Source organism: Chionomys nivalis, chromosome 6, assembly GCF_950005125.1.
Source record: "Chionomys nivalis chromosome 6, mChiNiv1.1, whole genome shotgun sequence".
Lineage (NCBI taxonomy): Eukaryota > Metazoa > Chordata > Mammalia > Rodentia > Cricetidae > Chionomys > Chionomys nivalis.
This window is the reverse complement of record NC_080091.1, coordinates 90,900,065-90,922,486: the sequence shown is the minus strand read 5'-3', so window position 1 is coordinate 90,922,486 and position 22,422 is coordinate 90,900,065. Positions and strand designations below refer to the sequence as shown.

Genomic DNA, 22,422 nt, shown 5'->3' with positions numbered 1-22,422 from the left:
AAAATCACTTTGGAAACATTTGTGGCTTTTCTGTGTGTTTTTAAGAGAGCGAGATCATGCCACCCCCCTCCAGTTTATAATTCAGTTTCTCCATGTTTGCTACCATTCTTCTGCCAAAATTGCCGCTCTTCCCTCTCTAGACTCAATTTCCTGACTATCTCTGAGCTGACTTTCTCTCTGGAGCCCAACCATCAGTAGTACTCCTGTGCTCACTCTCATTTTAAAGGCCACATAGGGTTAAAGAAGAAAAGAAAGGAATTTTGTCTGTGTTGTGGTTGAGGTAATGTTTTTTTATCCACAAACCATGTTTTGTATTATTATCTGTTTGTCAGATGTTTTATGCATTTTTCTTCTGCTTATTTATGTATATACTCTGTCTCCTCAGTAGTCATTGGGGGGTGTCATAGTAAATGACCTACAATACTGATCATATTATGTTAAAATATGTAGTGGCTAAGGTTATTAATAAACATTAGATAGTTTATAAACATGCACAAACAGCAATTGTATAAGGTGAAAGTTAGATACATATTTTTCCTATAATAGTAGGTGTGACTAACGTTGGTTGTGTTGGTGAATGAATACATTTCTTCATTTCAAAGTGATAAGCAATAATGAATTTTTTAAAACGATTACATTATGTATTCCTTTAATGATGCGGAGGCACAGGTGTGAGGTTAGAGGGCAACTTTCAGGAGTCAGAGCTCTCCCTCCACCATGCATCTCCACCCTCAGGCGTGGCACCAAGCGCCTCTACCTGCTGAGCGTCTCACCTGCTCAGTAATTTTTAGGTTTAGTCTTCTGCTCCATACCCACCCCAGACTGGCAGTGGGTCATTTCATCCTCGGGACTTTCTAGTTTAGTCTCCCGTGCTGAAGTCAGGGTAGAGCAGTCTGTGGGCGGAGGATGAGGCTAGCCAGCCCTCTTCTGAGCACTTCGACTTCTCGGTAGTGTTCATGCCTCTGTGTTAGCGCTGATTTTTAACAGTCTCCATTCAGAATGGCAACAGATTTTCAGAAACTATAAGGACTGACTCTAAACTAAAGGCTGTTAAGAACTGGCCCTGTGTTACTGGTAGGTTACCCATGCCCCAGTGGATGGTCTACACCTGCTCACATATGGTCAGCTCTAACTGAACCTGAGGGTAATAATATAAGAATAATGACCACAATAGCAATAATGGTAAAGAATTTAGGAAGTCAGGAAGGAGACGGGCGGGTAGGTGCTAGAGAGAGGTAGGTGAAGGGAGGTGGTGAGGGGAAAGCATAGATAAGATCTAAAAATACAGAGGATGCATGTATGAAAACGTCAGTGAGTAAATAAGAATACTATTTCTAAAGGAGTTGACATTAGAGTTCCAGGTGCCCAGTTCAAGTTCAGACCTTGGTAATGTGGAGCTGGACAAAGGCCAGTATGAAGAACTGATAGCAGTGTGAAGACTCGCAGTGTTCATGATGTTAGCGGGAGGTGAGACCCTGTTTTCAGGGATTGCTGGAAGAAGCGTAGGTCCCCGTGGTGGGAACACCCCAGGACTCGGCCCTCGGTCTTCAGTCTCATGACTTTCAGTGCCATCCATCACATCAGCAATCCCCAAAATGTAGTCCAGTGTGACATCACCCCATACTCCAAATCCAACTGCTTACTTGAAATCGCCCTTAGAATATTTTCAGAGGTCTTTGTAAGTCCCAAAGAAGAGTTCTCATTTCTGCCAGCGCCTTCCAGCTCCCATGTCCAGCCTGCTATCCGTAGTTTCCTGTGTTGAGGCTGATGTGACATCATTTTTCAGTTACTTAAATCAAACCTTCGCACCATCTGGATTCTGCTCCTCCTCTCATCCTGTCTACTCTTCCAGGAAATTCTGTTATCACTGACCTGCTGTGCAGCCTGGCTGCTCGGCTCCGACTCCTTACAGATAGGAATGCATTGGCTTCAGTCAACTAGTGTTTTCCCTGAGTGGGCAATCTGGAAAGAATTCCTTTCACACTTTTATTGTGTCTCAACATCTTAAGATTCTGAGTGATACCTCTGCCTAAGTTTTAGTAGAAAAAAAAATATGTACGTTGGCTGAAATTTATTTTTTATTTTTAAGTCATGTCTTATTTATTTGTGCGTTTCTATGTACGTGTGGGGTTTCTGTGTGCCGCCTCCCATGTGCGGAGGTCAGAGACCAGTTGGCAGTAGTTGCTTCTCTCCTCCCACCCTGGAACACAGGGATTGACCTCAGTGTGTCAGGCTTGGCAGCACGTGCCTTTACTCACCGAGCCATCTAGCTGGCCTACATTTTTATTTATTTATGTGTAAATGTTTATGAATTTACAATGCAGAATTTCCCTTTCGTGATGGCATTTTGAAACCCGGAAGCACTGGGCAGTGGTGGCACACACCTTTAATCCCAGCACTCGGGAGGCAGAGGCAGGCATCTCTGTGAGTTCAAGGCCAGCCTGGTCTACAAGAGCTAGTTCCAGGACAGGAACCAAAAAGCTATGGAGAAACCCTGTCTCAAAAATCAAAAAAAAAAAAAAATGAAGAAACCCGGAAGCATAAGAACATGAATTTGGATTCCCAGTACTCATGTGAAAAATACAAAATAAAACAAGTCTGGTAGCATGCACCTGTAACCCCAGCACTGGTCGGCAGAAGCAGGAGGTTCCTGGGCAGTGCTGGCCAGCCATCATAGCCGGTCAGTCAGCCCAGGGCTGGTCGGCAGAGGCAGGTGGTCCCTGGGCAGTGCTGGCCAGCCATCATAGCCGGTCAGTCAGCTCAGCGCTGGTTGGCAGAGGCAGGAGGTTTCTGGGCAGTGCTGGCCAGCTGTCATATAGCCCATCAGTCAGCCCAAAGTTCCGAGAGAGCCATAGGGGAAGATGCTGAAGGGCAGTGTGTGCTCCTCTCCTAGCAAACCCTAAGCCCTTTTCTGGATCACGTGTTCTTAACTTTCCGATATAACATCTGCAAATAAGCCATGGGAAGGTCAGTGAACTCTATAATTTATTCACAAGGTTTTTTGCTTATAGATAGTGTCTTGAAATTATAGTTTTCACTGAGGACTCAAAAGAATCCTAAGCAAAAAATGGAGAAATACTGACCCTTCTCCATTTCTGTGTATCAGTATAAGACAGTTGAACCGGGTTTAACTTTTATGACCAGTCTCTACGTGATGAAGCCAGATTAAAGGTATTACTGTGAACAGTGATAGTAGTTGTGTCTAGGAGACACCTGCTCTCATACCATATTCATTTCATGATGAAACTGCACATTAATGTCTGTGCAGTTAAACTGGGACATCTATTGAGGTGGAGATAATGTCTTCTAATTCTGATTTTAAACAGTTGCCATTTCTTCTCTTTTCATTTGGGGCTTACACCAACCAGTGAGCATTGCTGACCCTGCCGCCCTTGGCTTCATTATCTCCCCATGGTCGCTGCTGCTGCTGCCATCTGGCAGTGTGTCCTTTACAGATGAAAACATCTCCAACCAGGACCTTCGAGCATTCACTGCTCCAGAAGTGCTTCAGAACCATTCGCTAGCTTCCCTCTCTGATGTCGAAAAGGTAAATATCAATTCTTCATTTATTGTTTTGTTGTTATTTTGATAGAAGTAGGGCAGGTCAAAACAATGGACTCCCCTTACTCGTCCATGGAAAAATCCTTTGAATTTAAAATAATCGTGTGCTGTAGTGTGTGTGCTTTAGTGTGTGTGTGTGTGTGTGTGTATAATACACAATTGAAATGTATATATATTATTCAGGAAAAGATTTTGACTTGGGAAAAATGTTTTAAAAGGTGAATCATAAATAAATTCTGATGGCTAAAGTGTGCACTGTGAGGTAGACTGCCCAGAGATAAGGTGGACGTGTTAGTCCCCAAAGGCTGTGTGAGGGTCTGCAGTTCATGCAAGGAAAATAGGGCAGTCACATGACTTTAAACAGGGAAGGGACAAGATCATACACATTTTCAAAATGCCAACTAAAGGTTAGGGAATGGATTGGCCAGGAACAAGGCTGAAGACGAGGAATGTTAAAGACTGATGTGCTGACCGGAAGCAGACATGGTGAAAACCAGCAAAGGCAGACAGATATAAAACACTGAATTAACTGCACACAGCATTTTGAAAATGTCTGAGGTGAATGAAAACTTCCCAGGACAACATTGATTTTTTTTCCCCCTGTGGTCTGTTCTCTGTAGGAAGACCGCAGGGGTAGAGAGACTCTCCGCACCGTGCTGCCCCTCTGTGCTCATTGCCTTCATCAGCTCGTGAGCCTTCCGCGCAGGCCACCTCTGCTTGCAGTCCAGCGGGCATTACTGATCCCTGCACCCCAAGCCTTTCTTACACAGCATCTGCTGTGCACCCTCATGCACTTGCTTCATGGGCTTTGTTTTCTTAGTGAAGATTTACGAAAAGCCTGTTTGTCCAATTTGATACTGAGTCCCTGTGTTCTGTCCCAGCGATCCCTCACCCGTGACACACAAATCACCACCACCTGGGAATTTGCTGCTAGTAAAATTGTCACCTGTACTCTTAGCATTAAGAAGGCAGAGGCAGGAGAATTGCTCTAAGTTTGAGGCCAGCCTAGGCTACCTGGTGAGTTTCAGGCCAGCCTGAGCATTTTTGCCTTACTCAGGCTAAAGTGGATAGAATAGGCCTCAACCCTACACAAAGAACTGCAGGCAATCGAGGAGAGCTGGGAGAGGCAGAGGTTGGCCGTCCCCGGGGAAGAGCACACCAGCTGACTGTCCAGTGCCAGCTGGTCATCCCTAAGAACAGTAATATTCTCTAGCACGAGCAGGCTCTGTTTAGGAATATGTATGTAATAATCAGCTGTGACAACAGAGGCCATGGATGTGAAGGAAACTGAGGAGGAACACATGAGAGAGAGACTTCAGAGGGGCAAACAGGGAGGGAGAAGTGGAATTATATTATAACCTCAAAAATTAAAAAAGGTAAAAACTATGAAAAAGAAAACAAGTCATTTGACATATTTAAAAAGTATAGCCAGCCAGCGATGGCACATACCTTTAACCCTAGCACATGGGAGGCAGAGGCAGGCAGATCCATGAGTTCGAGGCCAACTTGGTCTACAAAGGGAGTTCCAGGACAGCCAGGGCTATACAGAGAAAACAATGAGTTTACAATTAATCTTTTATACCGAATCTATGAACAAATATTTTATGTGAAGCTTTTGAAAAGCTCCTTGTGCATAGCCTCTTGAAATGCAGCTGAAATGCGGCTTAAGAGATGCTGTGTGATTAGGCTGCCCTATGCTGCGTTGAGTCTTATCCCCATTACCCTGAACTCAGCAGACGTACAGTAAATACCTTCTGCTAGTTGCTGAGACGTACAGTCTGACTTGTAAGACAGGCTCTCTGTGGTACCAGGAAGTATTAACTAACTGCTTCACTTGAGATACAAATGAAATTACCTGTATCATCTAAGAAAGACTGTGTCATCCCATGTAAAAGAGTTTATATGATGTATGTCATTATTCATATGCTATATGCCATTTAAAAATCATCTCTGACATAGCACTAATGGGCATTTTTATTGAAAAAGATAACACATTCTTGGTAAAATGAATAATGCTTAAGAAAATTTTGGTCTCACACACACACGGAAAAGAGAGAGAAAAAGAGAAAAGGCTCGGCCAGGTGCTGAAATTTAATTGTAGTGGACATCATCCCTGCAGACAGGAGACCTAGGAGTCTGACTGTAGAGTTTAGGGGGAGGCGAGTCAGGATGAACGTAAAAGTCATTAGGAAGAATTTAGAATGAAGAAAAACTGGAAGTACTGAAACTACTTGGAAGTGGAGCAGTTGTTGCGCTCTGTAAACGGGGGCAGATGTAGGTGGCAGTGTGAGAACGAGATTACAGGGCGGCCACACTGACAACAGCGCCAGCATTTGATTTGCACACAGGTTTTTTTTCTAAAGAGAGAACTGGAAACTGGTTACAGAATTTAAAAACAAAATTTAGAAAATAGGAACCACCTAAAATACAAGACAGTAAAATAAGAAAAACCTGAAGTAAGGTCCCCTCCACCCCCACTCCTCCATAGAAATAAAACCCCTCTCATGATGTTAGGCAGGGCTCTCTGGAGAGCGGAACCCGTAGGCTGTGTACTTATCAGGAAGGGGACTTACTTACAGACTGGTCTAGATGCAATAGGGGCTGGGAAATCAGCAAGGGGCATCTGCACACTGGAGATGCCCAGAACCTCGTGGTTGCTCAGTGGCAGATCTGGTTGCCTCAGCGTCCTCAGTCCAGGGTTAAAGCCTGGAAATTTCCTGGACATCAGTGGTATGTAGTGTATGTTGGAAGCATCTTGAGCAGTGTTTCTCAACCTGTGGATTTGAACCCCTTTGGGGTTCTCAGCAGATCTCCTGCGTATCGGATATTTACAACATGACTCATAACTGTTGCAAAATTACAGTTTCGAAATAGCAACAGAAATAAACTTATGGTTGAGGTCACTACAGCATGAGGAACTGTGTTAAAGGGTCGCAGCATAGGAGGGCTGAGAACTGCTGGCAGAGTCTGGTGGCAGCAAGGGCAGCAGCTGCAGAATGTGCAGGCAGGCTTTTCTAGGATCCTTTACTAGTGCACTGACGTAAACCTCTGGTCTCTGCAGAATGTGCAGGCAGGCTTTTCTAGGATCCTTTACTAGTGCACTGATGTAAACCTCTGGTCTCTGCAGAATGTGCAGGCAGGCTTTTCTAGGATCCTTTACTGATGTAAACCCCTGGTCTCTGCCTCCTGCTGACCGCACACGCCCATGTCCTGTCTATCAGCCCTCTCTCCAGTCTTCCTAGAAGCAACCTGTCAGCACCACAGTAGGTTATTGTCTAGCAAATGACAGAAAAGTCCTTTGATCCTCCTCTTCCTGCTCCTCCTGCTCCTCCTCCTCCTCCTGCTCCTCCTGCTCCTCCTCTCCCAAACCTACAGATAGATATGCTAATCAAAACTCCAGTTAGATTCCTCCCTTACTTTTCAGACTGGCAAATATCTAAGTCTTATGTGGAAACTCTTCTGTGTTACTAGTTGAATGAAAATGATAAAACTTTTCTATATGGATATATGATTCTCTCACTGTGTGTGTGTGTGTGTGTGTGTGTGTGTGCGCATGCATGCACACGAACGCTTGTGCATGCTGGGGGTTGTATACAGGATAGTTTTCACATGATTGCAAAACCAATTCAAGAGAAATGTCTGCATTTAAAAAATAATGTTTCCTGGAACGTGTCTCAAAGTTTGGAAAAGCCTTAGTAACCAGTACTGCAATAGGCAACAAAACCCTGTAGCAGTGAAAGGGACAGGCTCTCCAACAGTTAACAGATACATCTCTGTGGTAAATTCAAAGGCGAGGCTGCCTGGCAAGGTGGTGCACACCTGTAATCCCAGGGCTAGGGAGGCCGAGTTCCAGGACAGTCAGGGCTACACAGAGAAATCCTGTCTCAGGTGGGAGTGGGGTGGTTGTGGGGGTGGGGGGAAGCAAGTTTTGTAAAGTACATTTTAAATGTTATATAAAGAGGATTAAGAATATCTACTCACAGCCGGGCGGTGGTGGCGCACGCCTTTAATCCCAGCACTCGGGAGGCAGAGGCAGGCGGATCTCTGTGAGTTCGAGACCAGCCTGGTCTTCAAGAGCTAGGTCCAGGACAGGGTCCAAAACCACAGAGAAACCCTGTCTCGAAAAACAAAACAAAAAAAAACAAAAAAAAAAAACAACAACAAAAAAAAAGAATATCTACTCACATTTGATTAAGTTTGCATGAAGAGACTCAGTAAAAGCTGACAAAGTGATGATTCATTGAAAGTGGACTCTGAATTGGTGACAGGGATTGTGTGTTTACTCTTTTTTTTATTTTGAAATTCCTATGCTTTTATGTAAGATGTAAAATGATTTTTCTCAAATTATGTGTTAAGCTTTCTTGGGAGCAGAGGAAGTATACTACTTGTTAAATGTTTTCATTTTACCATAAGGTAATTTTTGTAAAAATTCTATTCCTAGATCCATATTTATTCTCTTGGAATGACGTTGTATTGGGGGGCTGATCATGAAGTACCTCAAAGTCAAGTAAGTGAAGCTTAACATTTGTCATATTTTCATATTGATACATATTTACACTTTTTACAGAGCCCTTTTGTGTGGTTGTGTGTGTTCTCCAGCATGCTGCCGGGCACACAGGTGTTTTATACTGTGTGTTGTTCACGTGTGCACAGTCAGCGTGTCAGAATGAGCTAACAGTGAGTGCCGGGTTGTTCACGTGTGCACAGTCAGCGTGTCAGAATGAGCTAACAGTGAGTGCCGGGTTGTTCACGTGTGCACAGTCAGCGTGTCAGAATGAGCTAACAGTGAGTGCCGGGTTGTTCACGTGTGCACAGTCAGCGTGTCAGAATGAGCTAACAGTGAGTGCCGGGTTGTTCACGTGTGTACAGTCAGCGTGTCAGAATGGATTAACAGTGAGTGCCGGGTTGTTCACGTGTGCACAGTCAGCGTGTCAGAATGAGCTAACAGTGAGTGCCGGGTTGTTCACGTGTGCACAGTCAGCGTGTCAGAATGAGCTAACAGTGAGTGCCGGGTTGTTCACGTGTGCACAGTCAGCGTGTCAGAATGGACTAACAGTGAGTGTCGTGTTGTTCACGTGTGTACAGTCAGCGTGTCAGAATGAGCTAACAGTGCCGTGTTGTTCACGTGTGCACAGTGAGAGTGTCAGAATGGACTAACAGTGAGTGCCGGGTTATTCACGTGTGCACAGTCAGCGTGTCAGAATGGGCTAACAGTGAGAGCTGATGAACACACTGAAGATATCCTAAGGATTGTAGCAGTCACTGCCAAGATTGACTCTCCCCGTATAGCTCAGTGATTAGGCGAATCCCTCATTTCTTACCAGCCACTGGTTTAGGATCAGGGTGGAACTGTCTGGTGAGTCAGTCTTGCACTGACCATAACAGATCAGCAGATCTGTCCCTGTCGCCTGTGGTAGCAGAGATGGCGCCTCTGGCCCAATCAGCCTGTGGTAGGGAAGGCAGGGGCTCTATCCATTTCAACTCTTTGAGGTAGTGGGCAGCTTTTGTTAGTTTTGGGCTATTGGCATGTCAGAATTCCACTTCATGGCTTCGACTGTAGCAGAAACACATGTGGGGTAACTCTCGGGTCTTGGATTCAGATCATTGGGCCAGTTTTAGTATTTTTTTTCTTATTCCTAAAATCTCTAATTAAAATTTCATTTAGGGCTAGGGAAAAGGCTCAGACAGGAAGTTGCTTGCCTCAGACGCATGGCAGCCTGTATTTGGATCTCTGTCACATACATGAAAGCAGAATGGCCAAGCATATTTGTAGCCCTCGTTCCTGGGGGTAGGAATAGGCAGATTCCTGCCGCTCATTGGTCAGCCATGGGACTGATGGGTGGCTACAATCTTAGTGGGAGAGCCTTCCTCAAATGACACTGTGGAAGTGGATAGTACAAGACACCTAATATACACATGTGCACACACAGACACACACACTTGTGAGAGCACTCACATAGCACAGAGACCACACACACATAGCTGTGCACACACAGGCACACACATACCAAGTAAAAGGAAGAAGAGGAGGACAAAGAGGAGGAAGAAAAAGCTGGCTTTATTTGGTCATATAGAAATACAAGAGCAGATATTTTTGTTGTTGTTGATTGTCCAGAATCTCAAGCTTAATTCAACTTAGCTCTATCTAATTTTCCTCTTTGGAAATTTTTGTTTATTTTCTTTCTGTCTTTAGTTTCAATTCTGTAAATACATATGAAAAAGTTGTTACTGGAGATACTGATGTTATTTGTCATGTAATATAACTGTCATATAAAATGTAGTCGTCTAGAGTTAGCATTTTGTGTTATTTTCTAATAACTGGAAATAAAGTCAATATAAGTGATACAAAATAATATAAAGTCATACTTTATATATATATATCACGATATAGAAATTATCATAATTCATTACCACTTTAGAAATGGAAGTATTTAATGTGTATATCTTGTATCATCAGACAAAACACTAGAATTGAGGCTTGCTGTTGGCCATAGATGTGGAATTTACTGGAAGGTACAGACAGCTAAACAGATAATTAGGACCTAACAAAATGAATGCTCCATTAGTGGAAAAAGGCTGGGTCTTCACGTTAGATCCCAGGTGAGAATTGGTTTTTAAAGGAAATTGCATCTAAGCTGCGACGTAAGGGATAAAGTCATACTTGAGTGGATGAGTTGCCATTTACCCAGAAGCCTTTGCTAAAGTTTAGACATGGACAGCAGTGGCTGTCCAGTGTGTACTGTTATTAGACTTTTAGTCTGTTAAATACATTTTTGGAGGTACTGGAGATTGAACCTAGGACCTCACACCTTCCAGGCAGGTGTTTTACAGTGAGCCACACCCCCAGCCCAGCAGTATGCTTTCATATTTTCTCTTTTTACTTCTTGGTGAATAGTGATGCTAACCATCTTTTTATGTGCTTATTGGCCATTTGGATGTAGTAACTTAAAAGCTAATTAACAAACATAATTTCACATTCTGGTTTCTGTTTCATGAGATAAATGAGAACCCCATTTCATTTAGCTGCTCTTGAGTCATTTTAATATCTAGACTCTTACATCTTATACAAATACCAAATTATATAGAAAAATATATCTTATGAATACTGAATATTGAAGCACTGTCTCTATTTCTCAATATATTTAACTAATCAAAGAAGTTCACTTCTGCCAGGCGTAGTGGAGCACACCTTTAATCCCAGTATTTGGAAGATAAGGCAGGAGTCTCTGTGAGTTCTAGATCAGCCTGGTATATAGAGACAGTTCCAGGTCAGCCAGGGCTGTGCAATGAGACCCTGTCAAATAAAAACAAAAATAGAATCTACCATTTCTTTATTACAAAATCAAGTTTTTTTTAAAAAAAAATTACACTTTTATTTAGGAAGCCATGTTAACTTCCTTCTATTAATATAGAAGGTTTTGGGGTCACATGGCTCAGCCAGACATAATTGCCAATAGAAAACAAACATGATGTGTGATTCCTGAGATTCCTATAAGGCTTTTGCTTTCCTTTCAGCCCATCAGGCTGGGGGACCATCTCAACAGCATCCTGCTAGGCATGTGTGAGGACGTCATCTATGCTCGAGTGTCCGTGCGGACTGTCTTGGATGCCTGCAGCGCCCACATTAGGAACAGCAACTGTGCGCCTTCGTTTTCCTACGTGAAACAGTTGGTAAAGCTGGTTCTGGGAAATATTTCTGGGGTAAGCTACAGTTGAAAACATAGTCATATTTTGAAATTCAATAACACACAAGTTTTTTTTTATACTAGCAGCTTTTCAAAATTAAGGATGAAAAAGGAAGTTATAATAGTTTTAATATTCATTGTTTACTCCAAATAGTACTTTAAAATTTAGAATTCTATGCAGTTTCCCACATTTTATGAAAGCAAGCCATTTTTAAAGGACTTTGCCGGAAGAAAGATTGTAGAATGACTACGGAGTTGTCACCCTGGGAGTCCTCTGCCCTTCCCTAGTTTTCCCCTCTGGTCTCTTCTGCAGAGCTCTTAGCAGATCATTGTAATCGATTGCCTTGAGGAAACACATTGATACACAAAATGCGTGTCAGAATTCTTACTGTGCTTCCTATTTCTAGACCTCTTTCTTGCCCCTCAGTTGTCAGGATCCCTCTGTAATCCTCAGCCTTCTCCCCATTCTCAGGTGGGAAGGATTCTGTGGTTCTCTTGCTGCTTGAGTCTTGGGTGCCTCCCTTTTCTCTCATCCAGGATGTAAAGAACTGAAGAGTAAAATCCGTGTATAATAATCACATCTCTGCTCTTCGTCCCTTAAGCTGTTCTGTCGGGGCTGTCACTGGTGTCTGGCTTTCTGACTGGCGTATGTACTAACCCACTCTTGCTCTCTGGTGTCCATCGGTGCTCCTCCGTCACCGGTGTCTGGCTTCCTGACTGGTGTATGTACTAACCTGCTCTTGCTCTCTGGTGTCCATTGGTGCTCCTCTCTAAGCTGGCCGGGCCCCACATTTGGCTTCCTCTTAATTCCTCGTTCTTAGGAGGTTTAGTTCCTCCATCTTAACTAGGATACTATCAGGTGAACGGAATATATACATATTCCACACACTTTGCCAGTTGCTGAGAAACGAACTCAGATCTCCTAAACAGATGTGAGCAGCTGTCCCCACTGAACCTTAGAGTCTGTGCTGGGAAGGGCTGATGGGTGCAGTTCTCTTGCTATGGCTGCTCCCGTTCTATTTAGTTTGTTTCAATTCTGTATGCTCATTTAAAAAACACAACTAAAGCTGCTAAAACATGTGTGACACGTGATAGGGACACGGTTGGAAGCTGCTAAAACATGGTGTGATACATGATAGAGACACGGTTGGAAGCTGCTAAAACATGTGTGATACATGATAGAGACACGGTTGGAAGCTGCGTGGCTCTGACCCCAAGATCGTGCCGTTCCCTTCCACAAGCGGCTGTTGTGGTAGCGCTCCGGCGCCCTGGCTCTTCTGGTATTAAGGTATACGTGCTTTCAGGCTGCTGTCGTTTTTCTAGAGCGATGTCCGTCTGCCTCCCCAGCTCAACAGAATCCATGCAAACATTTCTTTTGATGTCCCCTTTATTTTTGTCAACTGTTAAAACAATGTGAAAAATGTCAGTATCAGAATTTGCATAAATCCCATTGGAAAACCTTTTCGTCATAAATAAAAGATGGTTGTTGAAAAACCTCCCCCAAAAGACCAATATATTTACCTTAATTTTGGCTAACTATAAAGTACGATTATCATCCCTGTTACCTGAGACAGTTGTGAAGGTAGCCGAGCTGCTCCGGCACTTGTGACTGTGGTGCTGATCTTTCGGAGCATCTGCCATCATTATAAAGATCAGGTATAATGTGTAGTGCACTGCGCCATGCCGGGCATACACTGTTTATTAACAGCGGTTGCTATTAGTAACTCCCTCAAAGCAGGCACTCACAGCTATGGATAATAGTCACCATTTTCCTGTCCCCCAACAGTCGGGGTGGTCTGCACTGATACCATTTATGTAATTCAAGGACTGCATCATTTCACAAATACTTCCATCTAAATCTTCTTTTAGATAGGAACTAAACTGATTTGAATCATGACTGTGCTACCTGAGACAGAGTTGTGATCCACACGCTAACTTCTATAATGGAGAAATAATAAAATGTGTGTGCATAGATACAAGCGTGGACACGACATTTAACATAGCATCACTATTCTGTTTTCAGTTTGAATCTGTATTTGTCCTGCTTTTGATTATCTAAATAAACCGATATTCTCTAACTTTTTATTCTATATAACATAGTTTGATTCAATTTGTGCTTATTTTACATAAGTATCTATGATTACTGCCATTGAAATTTCAGAGTGCCAAAGTATTTTGTTACAGAGAAGATTCCATGGAACATCAGTTTAAATGTCAGTGGCCAGCATATCCAGTTAAAAAATTTAGCAAACTATGTAGTTCTGACAGACAGTATCAAGGAAATTACTTCTGAAATAATTTAAATGCTATTCTCAATGTATAAGTGCAACCAGAAGTTCTCCAATACAAAATTAATGTAGCTTTAAAACTATAAATCTTATTTGAGAGATGAGAATAGTTATTAGGAAGAGAAAAACAGAATACCTCAAGATCCTGCCTTCAGAAGTAGCCAGTTTTAGCCCAAGTCCCCAGGTGTGGAGCATTCTGTTTGTTGCTTCTCTTCAAAGATGGACTGGCCAGTCCCCAGTCCATGCAGGTCTTAGCAGACCAGTAAATTACAGTCAGCTGTGGAGTCTCTGTGCTTGGCGCTAAACCCTCAAGATTGGCTAGCATGCTGTTCTGTGGACAGTCACTGACAGGAGGGGAGATTATTTTTATCAAACTTGATTTTTGATTACCTGTGTACAGACGGATCAGCTTTCCCGTAGCAGTGAACAAAAGCCTGATCGAAGCCAGGCTATTCGAGACCGACTGAGAGGAAAAGGATTACCCACAGGTAAGAGTGTGGTAATAGGAACTTTCTAGACCTTAATGCTACTCTCTTGTCTGTGAAAATGTGCTTTCTGGCTTAGAAATCCAGTCAGTTGTACCTGTGGCCCGTATGAATGTAAGGATGCAGAGTAGAAGCCAGGGAACAGAGACAAACACCAGGCACAATACTAAATAAACATTACAGTTACGTAAAAAGATTAGCGCTCAGAACTGCCGCACATATTTTGCCCTTCCCGGTGTTTTTCCATCAGTACCATCATCTGCATACATTATCAAGGTATTTAATATTAAAGTTAGGCCGTAAAGCATGACCCGAGAACAGGCGTGTGCTTAGGAACGGCCAGTGACACCCCTGAAGCCAGAGTCGTCTCTTCTAGTTCTCTCTCAGGACCAGTCACTAAAGTTATTTTGCGAGTAAGTATGTCGTAGCTTGCACTTGTCAAACACTGCCATCAGTTATAGGATGCCTGCTGAATAAAAATGAACAGTGGTTGGCTATTTGGTGGTAACTTATATATAATGGATCTATAATGATTATGTAATAGGATTTTTAAAAATGCATGGATATTCTAAATATTTGAGATTAAAAGTAGATATAAAAATAGGATTTTAAAATTCCTTTTTTATTTTTTTCAAGTTTCTCTCTGTAGCCTTGAGGGCTGGGATTAAAGACATGCACCACCACCTCCTGGCAAAAATGGGATTTTTTTTTTTTTAAGTGCTAAGAATCATGCTTGGCTTTTTTTAAAAAACTTTTTTTTAAAAAAAAATATTTATTTATTTATTATATATACAATATTCTGTCTGTGTATATGCCTGCAGGCCAGAAGAGGGCACCAGACCTCATTACAGATGGTTGTGAGCCACCATGTGGTTGCTGGGAATTGAACTCAGGACCTTTGGAAGAGCAAGCAATGCTCTTAACCGCTGAGCCATCTCTCCAGCCCCCAGGCTTGGCTTTTTTAAAGATAAATTTTGATTTTGTAGATTAATTTTGTTACTTTCTTTTTAGTCCTCATGAAAAATTGTTGAAAGTCTTGCTAACATAAATATTAGCAAGAATTTTTCTTCAAAGAAAAAAGTAAAAATAACAAGTATATTCAAATAAAACATGTTCTAATGTATACACTTTAATAAAATAAGTTAGAAAATTTGCATTCCTGATTTTTACTTTAACCAGACAACCAGCCCAGCATATTTAAAAACCAGCATATTTAAAAAACAAAAAATAAGACAACCTTGTGAGAAAGCTTTCTTATAAAATTAAGGTATAGACCCTTGATTGTCTGGACTCTTTGCAGAGTCGAGAAGCCTCTTAAGCATAAAGAGTGTACTCTAAACCAGGGCTGTGCTTCTCCTGAAGTCAAGAGGAGCAGTCCATGTGTGTCTGAGGGCCTCTGTGTGGGCTCCAGTTGGTTAGCACACAAAGCAGTGTTTCCTTTGTCGTGAGTGAGGGTTGTTACTGTTCCTTTGTTGTGAGTGAGGGTTGTTATTGTTCCTTTGTGGTGAGGGTTGTTACTGTTTCTGAAGTATCTTAGCTTTTGTTTCATGATAGTAAATTCACTTTTAGTTAGATCAAGTTTCTTTTCTAATATTATTTATGTGTGGATAAAAAGTACAAAGTGAGTTTTGTCTGACATAGCTTTTAGAATGTCCTGATAGCAGTTTAGGTATTTTTAGTCCTTTTTGTCAGGGTTTCCTTTGCTGTCCTCATTCCCTCGGCTGTGTGGACACATGCTCTATGGGAAAGAGGCTGTTTGTTGTACTAGGATTTAAACTAAAATATAATGTGGACGTTGGTGCAAAGAATCATCAGTTTTAGTCACTCTCCTCTTTAGAACAGAATAATAATAGAGAATTATTTATGAGTCAGTAGCAAGCTACAGCAGTCTTTTTTTAAGGACTCATTCTGAACATGGAAGTGAGACATTAGACTAGCAAGGTTTGCCTTTCACTCTGCCTCCCCACTTCCTTTCTTTCCCCCTTTCCTCCCTGCATTTCTTCCATCTGTGCCCCTCCTCCGCTGCCTCCTACCTTCTATACCCCTGCCCTTTTCTTTCCTGTTCAGTCTCCAGTCTTCCTGGAGTTTCCCTCTGTCCGCTCCTGCTGCCAGTTACGTGGCTGTGTTGTGCAGTTAACGTTTATGTTACCTGCTGATTTAGTAAGTATAATTTTATATATTTATGATTAATTCTTTTAGATGTTTCATGGTCTTTCAAGACCTCCCAAAAATGGTGTGATAGCTTTTTGTCTGTTCCATGTCCATCAAGGGTGTACTGGGGGGAAAATTGCCCTGCCGTGCTTAGCTTATGAAATTTTAAAGGCTGTGAAATGTTAACACAGCACGTTTTATTACCATCTCTGTTTCACAGTTTAATGTTCCAGTCACTAATTGTCATATGATGTTTCAGGGGTAGCAACTAGAGACTTGTAGGCGGAGACTGCTCATTCATTTCCCTGCCACTCAGACCCTAATAATCACACAGAAACTATATTAATTACAGCACTGTTTGGCCAATGACTCAGGCATATTTCTAGCTAGCTCTTACATCTTGAATTAACCCATTTCTATTAACCTGTATATTGTCAAGAGGCTGTGACTTACCAGGTAAGTTTCTGGCTGGCATCTTTGTCCTTAGATAGCTGCATGGCGTTTCCTTGACTCTTCCTACTTTCTCTATATCACTGTTTGGATTTCCCCACCCAGCTTTGTTCTGCTAAGCCATTGGCTGAAACAGCTTTATTCATTAACCAATGGTAATAAAACACATTCACAGCATACGGTGGGGAGTCCCATGTCAGAGGCTTAATTGAATTTGTATCTACTCTGTAGCATAGCCTAACTAGTGGTTTATTTATTGCTTTTAAGTAAGAAATTATGTAAGTTTAGCTTCCAGAACATAAAGAAAAAACCTGCTGATATATTATGTTCAGTTTATTTTGTAAATGTTCAATGAGTATGTGTTGATTGTTCAAGCATGAGAAAGAATTTTATTAAAATGTTAGACAGTGAAATGTAGTTTCCTGTTTTCATAGTTAGACTTTTTAGTGTTTTCATAAGGAAATATGTTAGACTTCTATTATTTCACTGGTCTCATACCTTGGGTGAGCGATAGGTCAAAATAGAAAGCATCTCACCATCTTGGCTTGTATCATTTGACCATTTTCTTACTGTAACAAAGCATTACAAGTTTGAAAATAAGTTTTAATCTGTTTTATTTATGACTCTGATTTTATACTAAAAATTGCTCAGTGGTGTAGTTTACTAGATCTTTAGGATTCTGATTCATGGGCTGTTTCAGTGCAGCTAATTTTTACAGACTAACAAAAATCATTAATATTGATTATATTCTGTGAGAGTAGGGTCAGAACAAATCCCTCCTCTGTCCAAACTGAAGAGAGTTTGTAAAGATTTACAGTTTGTCACTCAGGGTAAACCAGATGTTTTTCTACTTCCATTTTGGAGTAAAAATAAGAATCAAGCATTTCTCTCAGTTGCATTTGGAGTAGAAATTGCACCCTTGTTTTGGTTGGGGATAGTGGAGGAGGAACCTCTGGTGTTCTTGGCCAGCATTTACACAGTAGTAAGAATATTGTACCGGAGCCATTTTAAGTTCCTTTTTCAGTCTTCAACACCTCAACAGAACTGAAGCAATGAAAGCGTGCTCGACTACACGCCCACAAGTCAGAGGTGATTAGCAGTCAGGTGTCGTTAGCATATATTAATTTCAGAGGTTTAAAACTGGGAAAATAATTAGCTGTCAAAGAACAGATCCTCTTCTAGGATGCTGATGTCCTCTGGACACGCTTGTTCAATTCCTGGCCACCGGTAGCCACGTACCCTGTAAGCCTACGTTGCTAGTGAAGTCTCCTCAGTATTCACCAGTTAGAAGTGTCTGTGGGCCGTAGCTTCAGTGCACTGGGATCCTGATCAAAGTTCCATAAAGAAAGCTGTAGGCTGGGCAGTGAGATACAGAATCGGGTTGAAAGAAGCAGGTTAGTTCATGGATAATCTGTATCTGTTGTTTGATTGCTAATTTAATACCACTTACTACTTTGTGTGTCAGTGAATGACCTTGAATCTTGCTTCTGAAATCTGTGGCAAAGTCAAGCCCTAAACTTGTGGGCTGTCTGCCCCTCCTTTGTTACTTCACACTGCCGGTCCTGATAGCATGGCTTCAATAGCCACACACGCAAAACACAAGCATTTCCTGCCAAGCGTTAGCGGAAACCCACACCACTGTCATATAAGTGGTGATGGCTTCAGAACCCCAGGAGTATGTAGACGATTCGGCTTCTGTTTTCTGTGAATTTCAGCTCATTTTTAAGGACAGCGGGGAACTCAGCAGCCTCCTTTAATACTGAAGTTCCCTTCCCAGAGATGCTCTGACTTTTTGAGTCTGTGTGTGAGAGGGAAGAGGGCCTAATAGGATACAAGTTGAATTGAAACAGTTGGGAATATACTCCATGAAGACTTTTTATGGTCTTAAATCTATCTTTGGGGCTGGAGAGATGGCTCAGTGGTTAAGAGCACTGACTGCTCTTCCAGAGGTCCTGAGTTCAATTCCCAGCAACCACATGGTGGCTCACAACCATCTCTAATGAGACCTGGCGCCCCCTTCTGGCATGCGGGCACACATGGAAGGAATGCTGTACACATAATAAATAAATAAAACCTAAAAAAAAAAAAATTTAAATCTATTTTTGTTTGTTTCTTTTCCAAGACAAGTTTTCTCTGTATAGCCCTATCTGCCCTGGAAGTCACTCTGTTGGCCGGCTGGCTCCAAAAACAGAGCTCCACCTGCCTGTGGCTGTCAGGGGTGGATTAAATGTGTGTGCCACTTTGTCCCGATTTTGTTTGTAGCTGTTCGCTCTATTTATTGCTCCCTATTTGGATTTTAGAAAAATGTACACTCTCCAGGAGATTGTTTATGGCTTCATTTTAAAGTTGGATGCTTATAATTGGTGGTAATCTATGTCTGTAAATTGAGCTTAGATCCTCCTGAAGATCTTTATCCTTTGTGGAACATGTCATACTCTATTCAACAACAGATCTAAGACTTTTCTGGAAACCTCTGATCTCTGGTTTCATTTGTTTCTCTCAAAAGAACTCTTAAATCCCCTCTTGGTAGATAATTATATGCCCAGGAAAACAATTTAGATAGAAAAGAGACAAAATTTGGTACCTATGCCTTCATTCCAAAGAACTCAGAATAGTTCAGGTGTGTTATCTCTCCTCTCCTGTAGTCTCAAAAAGAGGGAACGTTAAATCATCCCACGTTATAGCTGGAGGAAATGAGAAACATGGAGATTGACCGACTTGCACAAGCTTATGGGTTGATTAGGAAGAAAACATTAAAACCACAGTCTCTTGATAGGAGTCTTTCTGCTAAATGATGCCACCGAAACTGGTTTTTTAAAGTTTTATAATCAAGTCACTCAACCCTCATTCTCTTGGAAGCTGTGTTGTAAGACATCATAGCTGTAAACCAAAGGAGACCGAGTCTCTTACTGTTCTGCTTGGGGAAAGGGTATAGAAAGCTAATGGAAGTGACAAAATAATAAAGTCATGTATGAATTTCATAGTGGATCAGTCAGTCCAGTGTGCAATGCTAGTGCAGCAGAAGGAGTAAGTGTGTCAGGATGATTAGTACACTGGCAGGGGTAAGTGAGCCATGATTGTACAGCGGAAGGGGTAAGTGTGTCAGGGTGAGTGGTACAGCGGAAGGGGTAAGTGTGTCAGGGTGAGTGGTACAGCGGGAGGGGTAAGTGTGTCAGGGCGAGTGGTACAGCGGGAGGAGTGTGTCAGGGCGAGTGGTACAGCGGAAGGAGTGTGTCAGGGCGAGTGGTACAGCGGAAGGAGTGTGTCAGGGCGAGTGGTACAGCGGAAGGAGTGTGTCAGGGTGAGTGGTACAGCGGAAGGAGTGTGTCAGGGTGAGTGGTACAGCGGGAGGGGTAAGTGTGTCAGGGTGAGTGGTACAGCGGAAGGAGTGTGTCAGGGCGAGTGGTACAGCGGGAGGGGTAAGTGTGTCAGGGTGAGTGGTACAGCGGGAGGAGTGTGTCAGGGTGAGTGGTACAGCGGAAGGAGTGTGTCAGGGTGAGTGGTACAGCGGAAGGAGTGTGTCAGGGTGAGTGGTACAGCGGAAGGAGTGTGTCAGGGCGAGTGGTACAGCGGGAGGAGTGTGTCAGGGCGAGTGGTACAGCGGGAGGGGTAAGTGTGTCAGGGTGAGTGGTACAGCGGGAGGAGTGTGTCAGGGTGAGTGGTACAGCGGAAGGAGTGTGTCAGGGTGAGTGGTACAGCGGAAGGAGTGTGTCAGGGTGAGTGGTACAGCGGAAGGGGTAAGTGTGTTAAGATGAGTAGTACAGTGGAAGGGGTAAGTGTGACAGGTCATACAGCGGAAGGCATTAATGTGTCAGGATGAAGAACTTTAATTGTTTTTTCCTCCTCAAAAGCTCGAGCAGCCCCATAGGCGTTGACCTCACTGCCTGGTAGTGGCCACAGCTGCCATGCTTTACCGATGAGTGCAGTGGTATTTACTGCACATGTGGCTTGAACACATGTTTAGAGCTGTGGGGAAAGCAGTCGAGTGGCGTACACTTTGCTTCGTCTCCAGCACAAATGATCCAGTGCAAAGGCAGTGCTGCTATCAGCACGTGCTCCTTAGTCGGCCCAGCCTAGGACAGTCTCTTCTCACCGATATGGAGAGGTTCTGTATTTGAACTCGTGTTTTAAGTTACTGGATTGGTGAATTTTCCTTAGTGCCTTAGAAACAAAGTAACTACACTCCTATAGTGTACCCTTACTTTATTTAGTAAGATTTGTGATTTTCAGAATTCTTACTATTATTTTATACTGTATCTTTTATTGTACATAAATAATCCTCTTTTATAAAGCACAACTTTTCATCCTATAATGTGTAAGTCAGCAGTTATGTGTCTGGTTGTACAGCTGAAGAAATGAGGGCATCATTAGTGTGACAGAATATGGTGATACTGCCAGACAGGAAGATTTGGTTTAAAAATGGCTTGTTTGGGCCATCTGACATTAGCCTTCTTACCACGTGCCTACACACCTACCTAAGAGCATGGCTCTTTTTGATTCCAAAATTCAGATAAAGCCATTCGTAGGCAAAGAGATACAGGAAAAAAGCCACTTAGCTTTTTTTCTTCTTTTACCCACAATGTTCTTTAACATTTTTTGTAACTCATAACTTTACGACGCTCATACTTTCCATTGGATTGTTGACGACAAGTGTGTACTCCTCTGGCTTTAAAATTGTCTCATGCTGCCATTTTTTGCCCATTTCCTCATTACATCTCTCTTTTGTTTCAGATCTTTCTGCTTCACCATCTTTTTTGTGGTCTTTTTGGCCACCAAAATAGGCTTCAATTATGATTCAAGCTTTTATAAGTAATTGTCATGAAATCTTAGGTTTGTGCTTATAATGTTAACAGATATGATTTGAAAACTTCAACAACAAATTCCACCATAGTTATAGTTGACACATTTGGAGGATCAAAACAAAGTTGTGGTAAACTTTTAAGTAGATTGTTTTATTTTCACTATGTATTTTCTTGTTATTTTTGAAGATTTATTTTTGTTTTATTTGTATGAATGTGTTTTTAATTTGAGAACTTTATACATGACCATTACATTTATTTCACTCCTGCCTTTCCCTCCCAAATTTATGACCACTTGTAATTATTGTTACATACATAAAGCTGTGTGTGTATGTGCTCACATACAATCTGTTGAGTACCGGTAGCACTGACCATTTTCATATGTGTCCAGAACAAACCACTCATGATTGGACAGCTTTGGGATCCTGTCCCTGGAGGAAACTGATTTCCCCCGTCTCATCAGCTACTGATCACCTGTAGTTCATCTAGGGGCAGCATTTGTGAAATTTCCACTGTCTGTGTTGGCGAGTCAACTGGTGATGCCATTATGCCATTATTGTTCAAGCAAGTATATAGTTGGAAGTTCACACGTGCATTTTCTTATGATGTCTAGTGGATACTATCTAGGCTAGCAGTAGACATCCTGGTCCTCAGCTCTTACAGCATTTCTGCCCCCTCTTTTATGATGTTCCCTGAGCCTTAGGTTTAGGCTCAAGAGTTGCATTGCCAACAGCCCTCTTAGGGTTAGGCACCTCAAAGACACACTTAATCTCTGCATTTTGACCAGCTGGGGATCCCTCTAGTGGTCTCAGTTTGTGATTAAAAAAAAGCTCCCCTGGTGAGGGATGAGGGCTACTACGCTTATCTCTGAACGTGAGAATAAGTGTGTAGGCTGCAGTTTGCAATTACATACGCTAAGGGAGATGGCAGGAGCAAGCTTTCCTCTGGGGTTTATGAGCTCTCCAGTCACCTGTGGTTGGCTGTGTCCATAGCACCGGGCATG

The 22,422-nt window shown here is 42.3% G+C and overlaps 1 protein-coding gene across 4 annotated transcripts in view; it reads left to right on the top strand.

Annotated features, from left to right (window-relative positions):
* Ptpn13 (protein tyrosine phosphatase non-receptor type 13) overlaps positions 1 to 22,422 on the top strand; it is a 194,951-nt gene that overhangs the window by 55,996 nt on the left and 116,533 nt on the right. For all 4 annotated transcript variants that reach the window (XM_057771410.1, XM_057771408.1, XM_057771407.1 and 1 more), the window contains exons 3-6: positions 3,369 to 3,547; positions 8,003 to 8,068; positions 11,077 to 11,262; positions 13,935 to 14,022. In XM_057771410.1, coding sequence (XP_057627393.1) covers positions 3,369 to 3,547; positions 8,003 to 8,068; positions 11,077 to 11,262; positions 13,935 to 14,022 — 519 coding nt within the window. The remainder of the gene's footprint in view (positions 1 to 3,368; positions 3,548 to 8,002; positions 8,069 to 11,076; positions 11,263 to 13,934; positions 14,023 to 22,422) is intronic.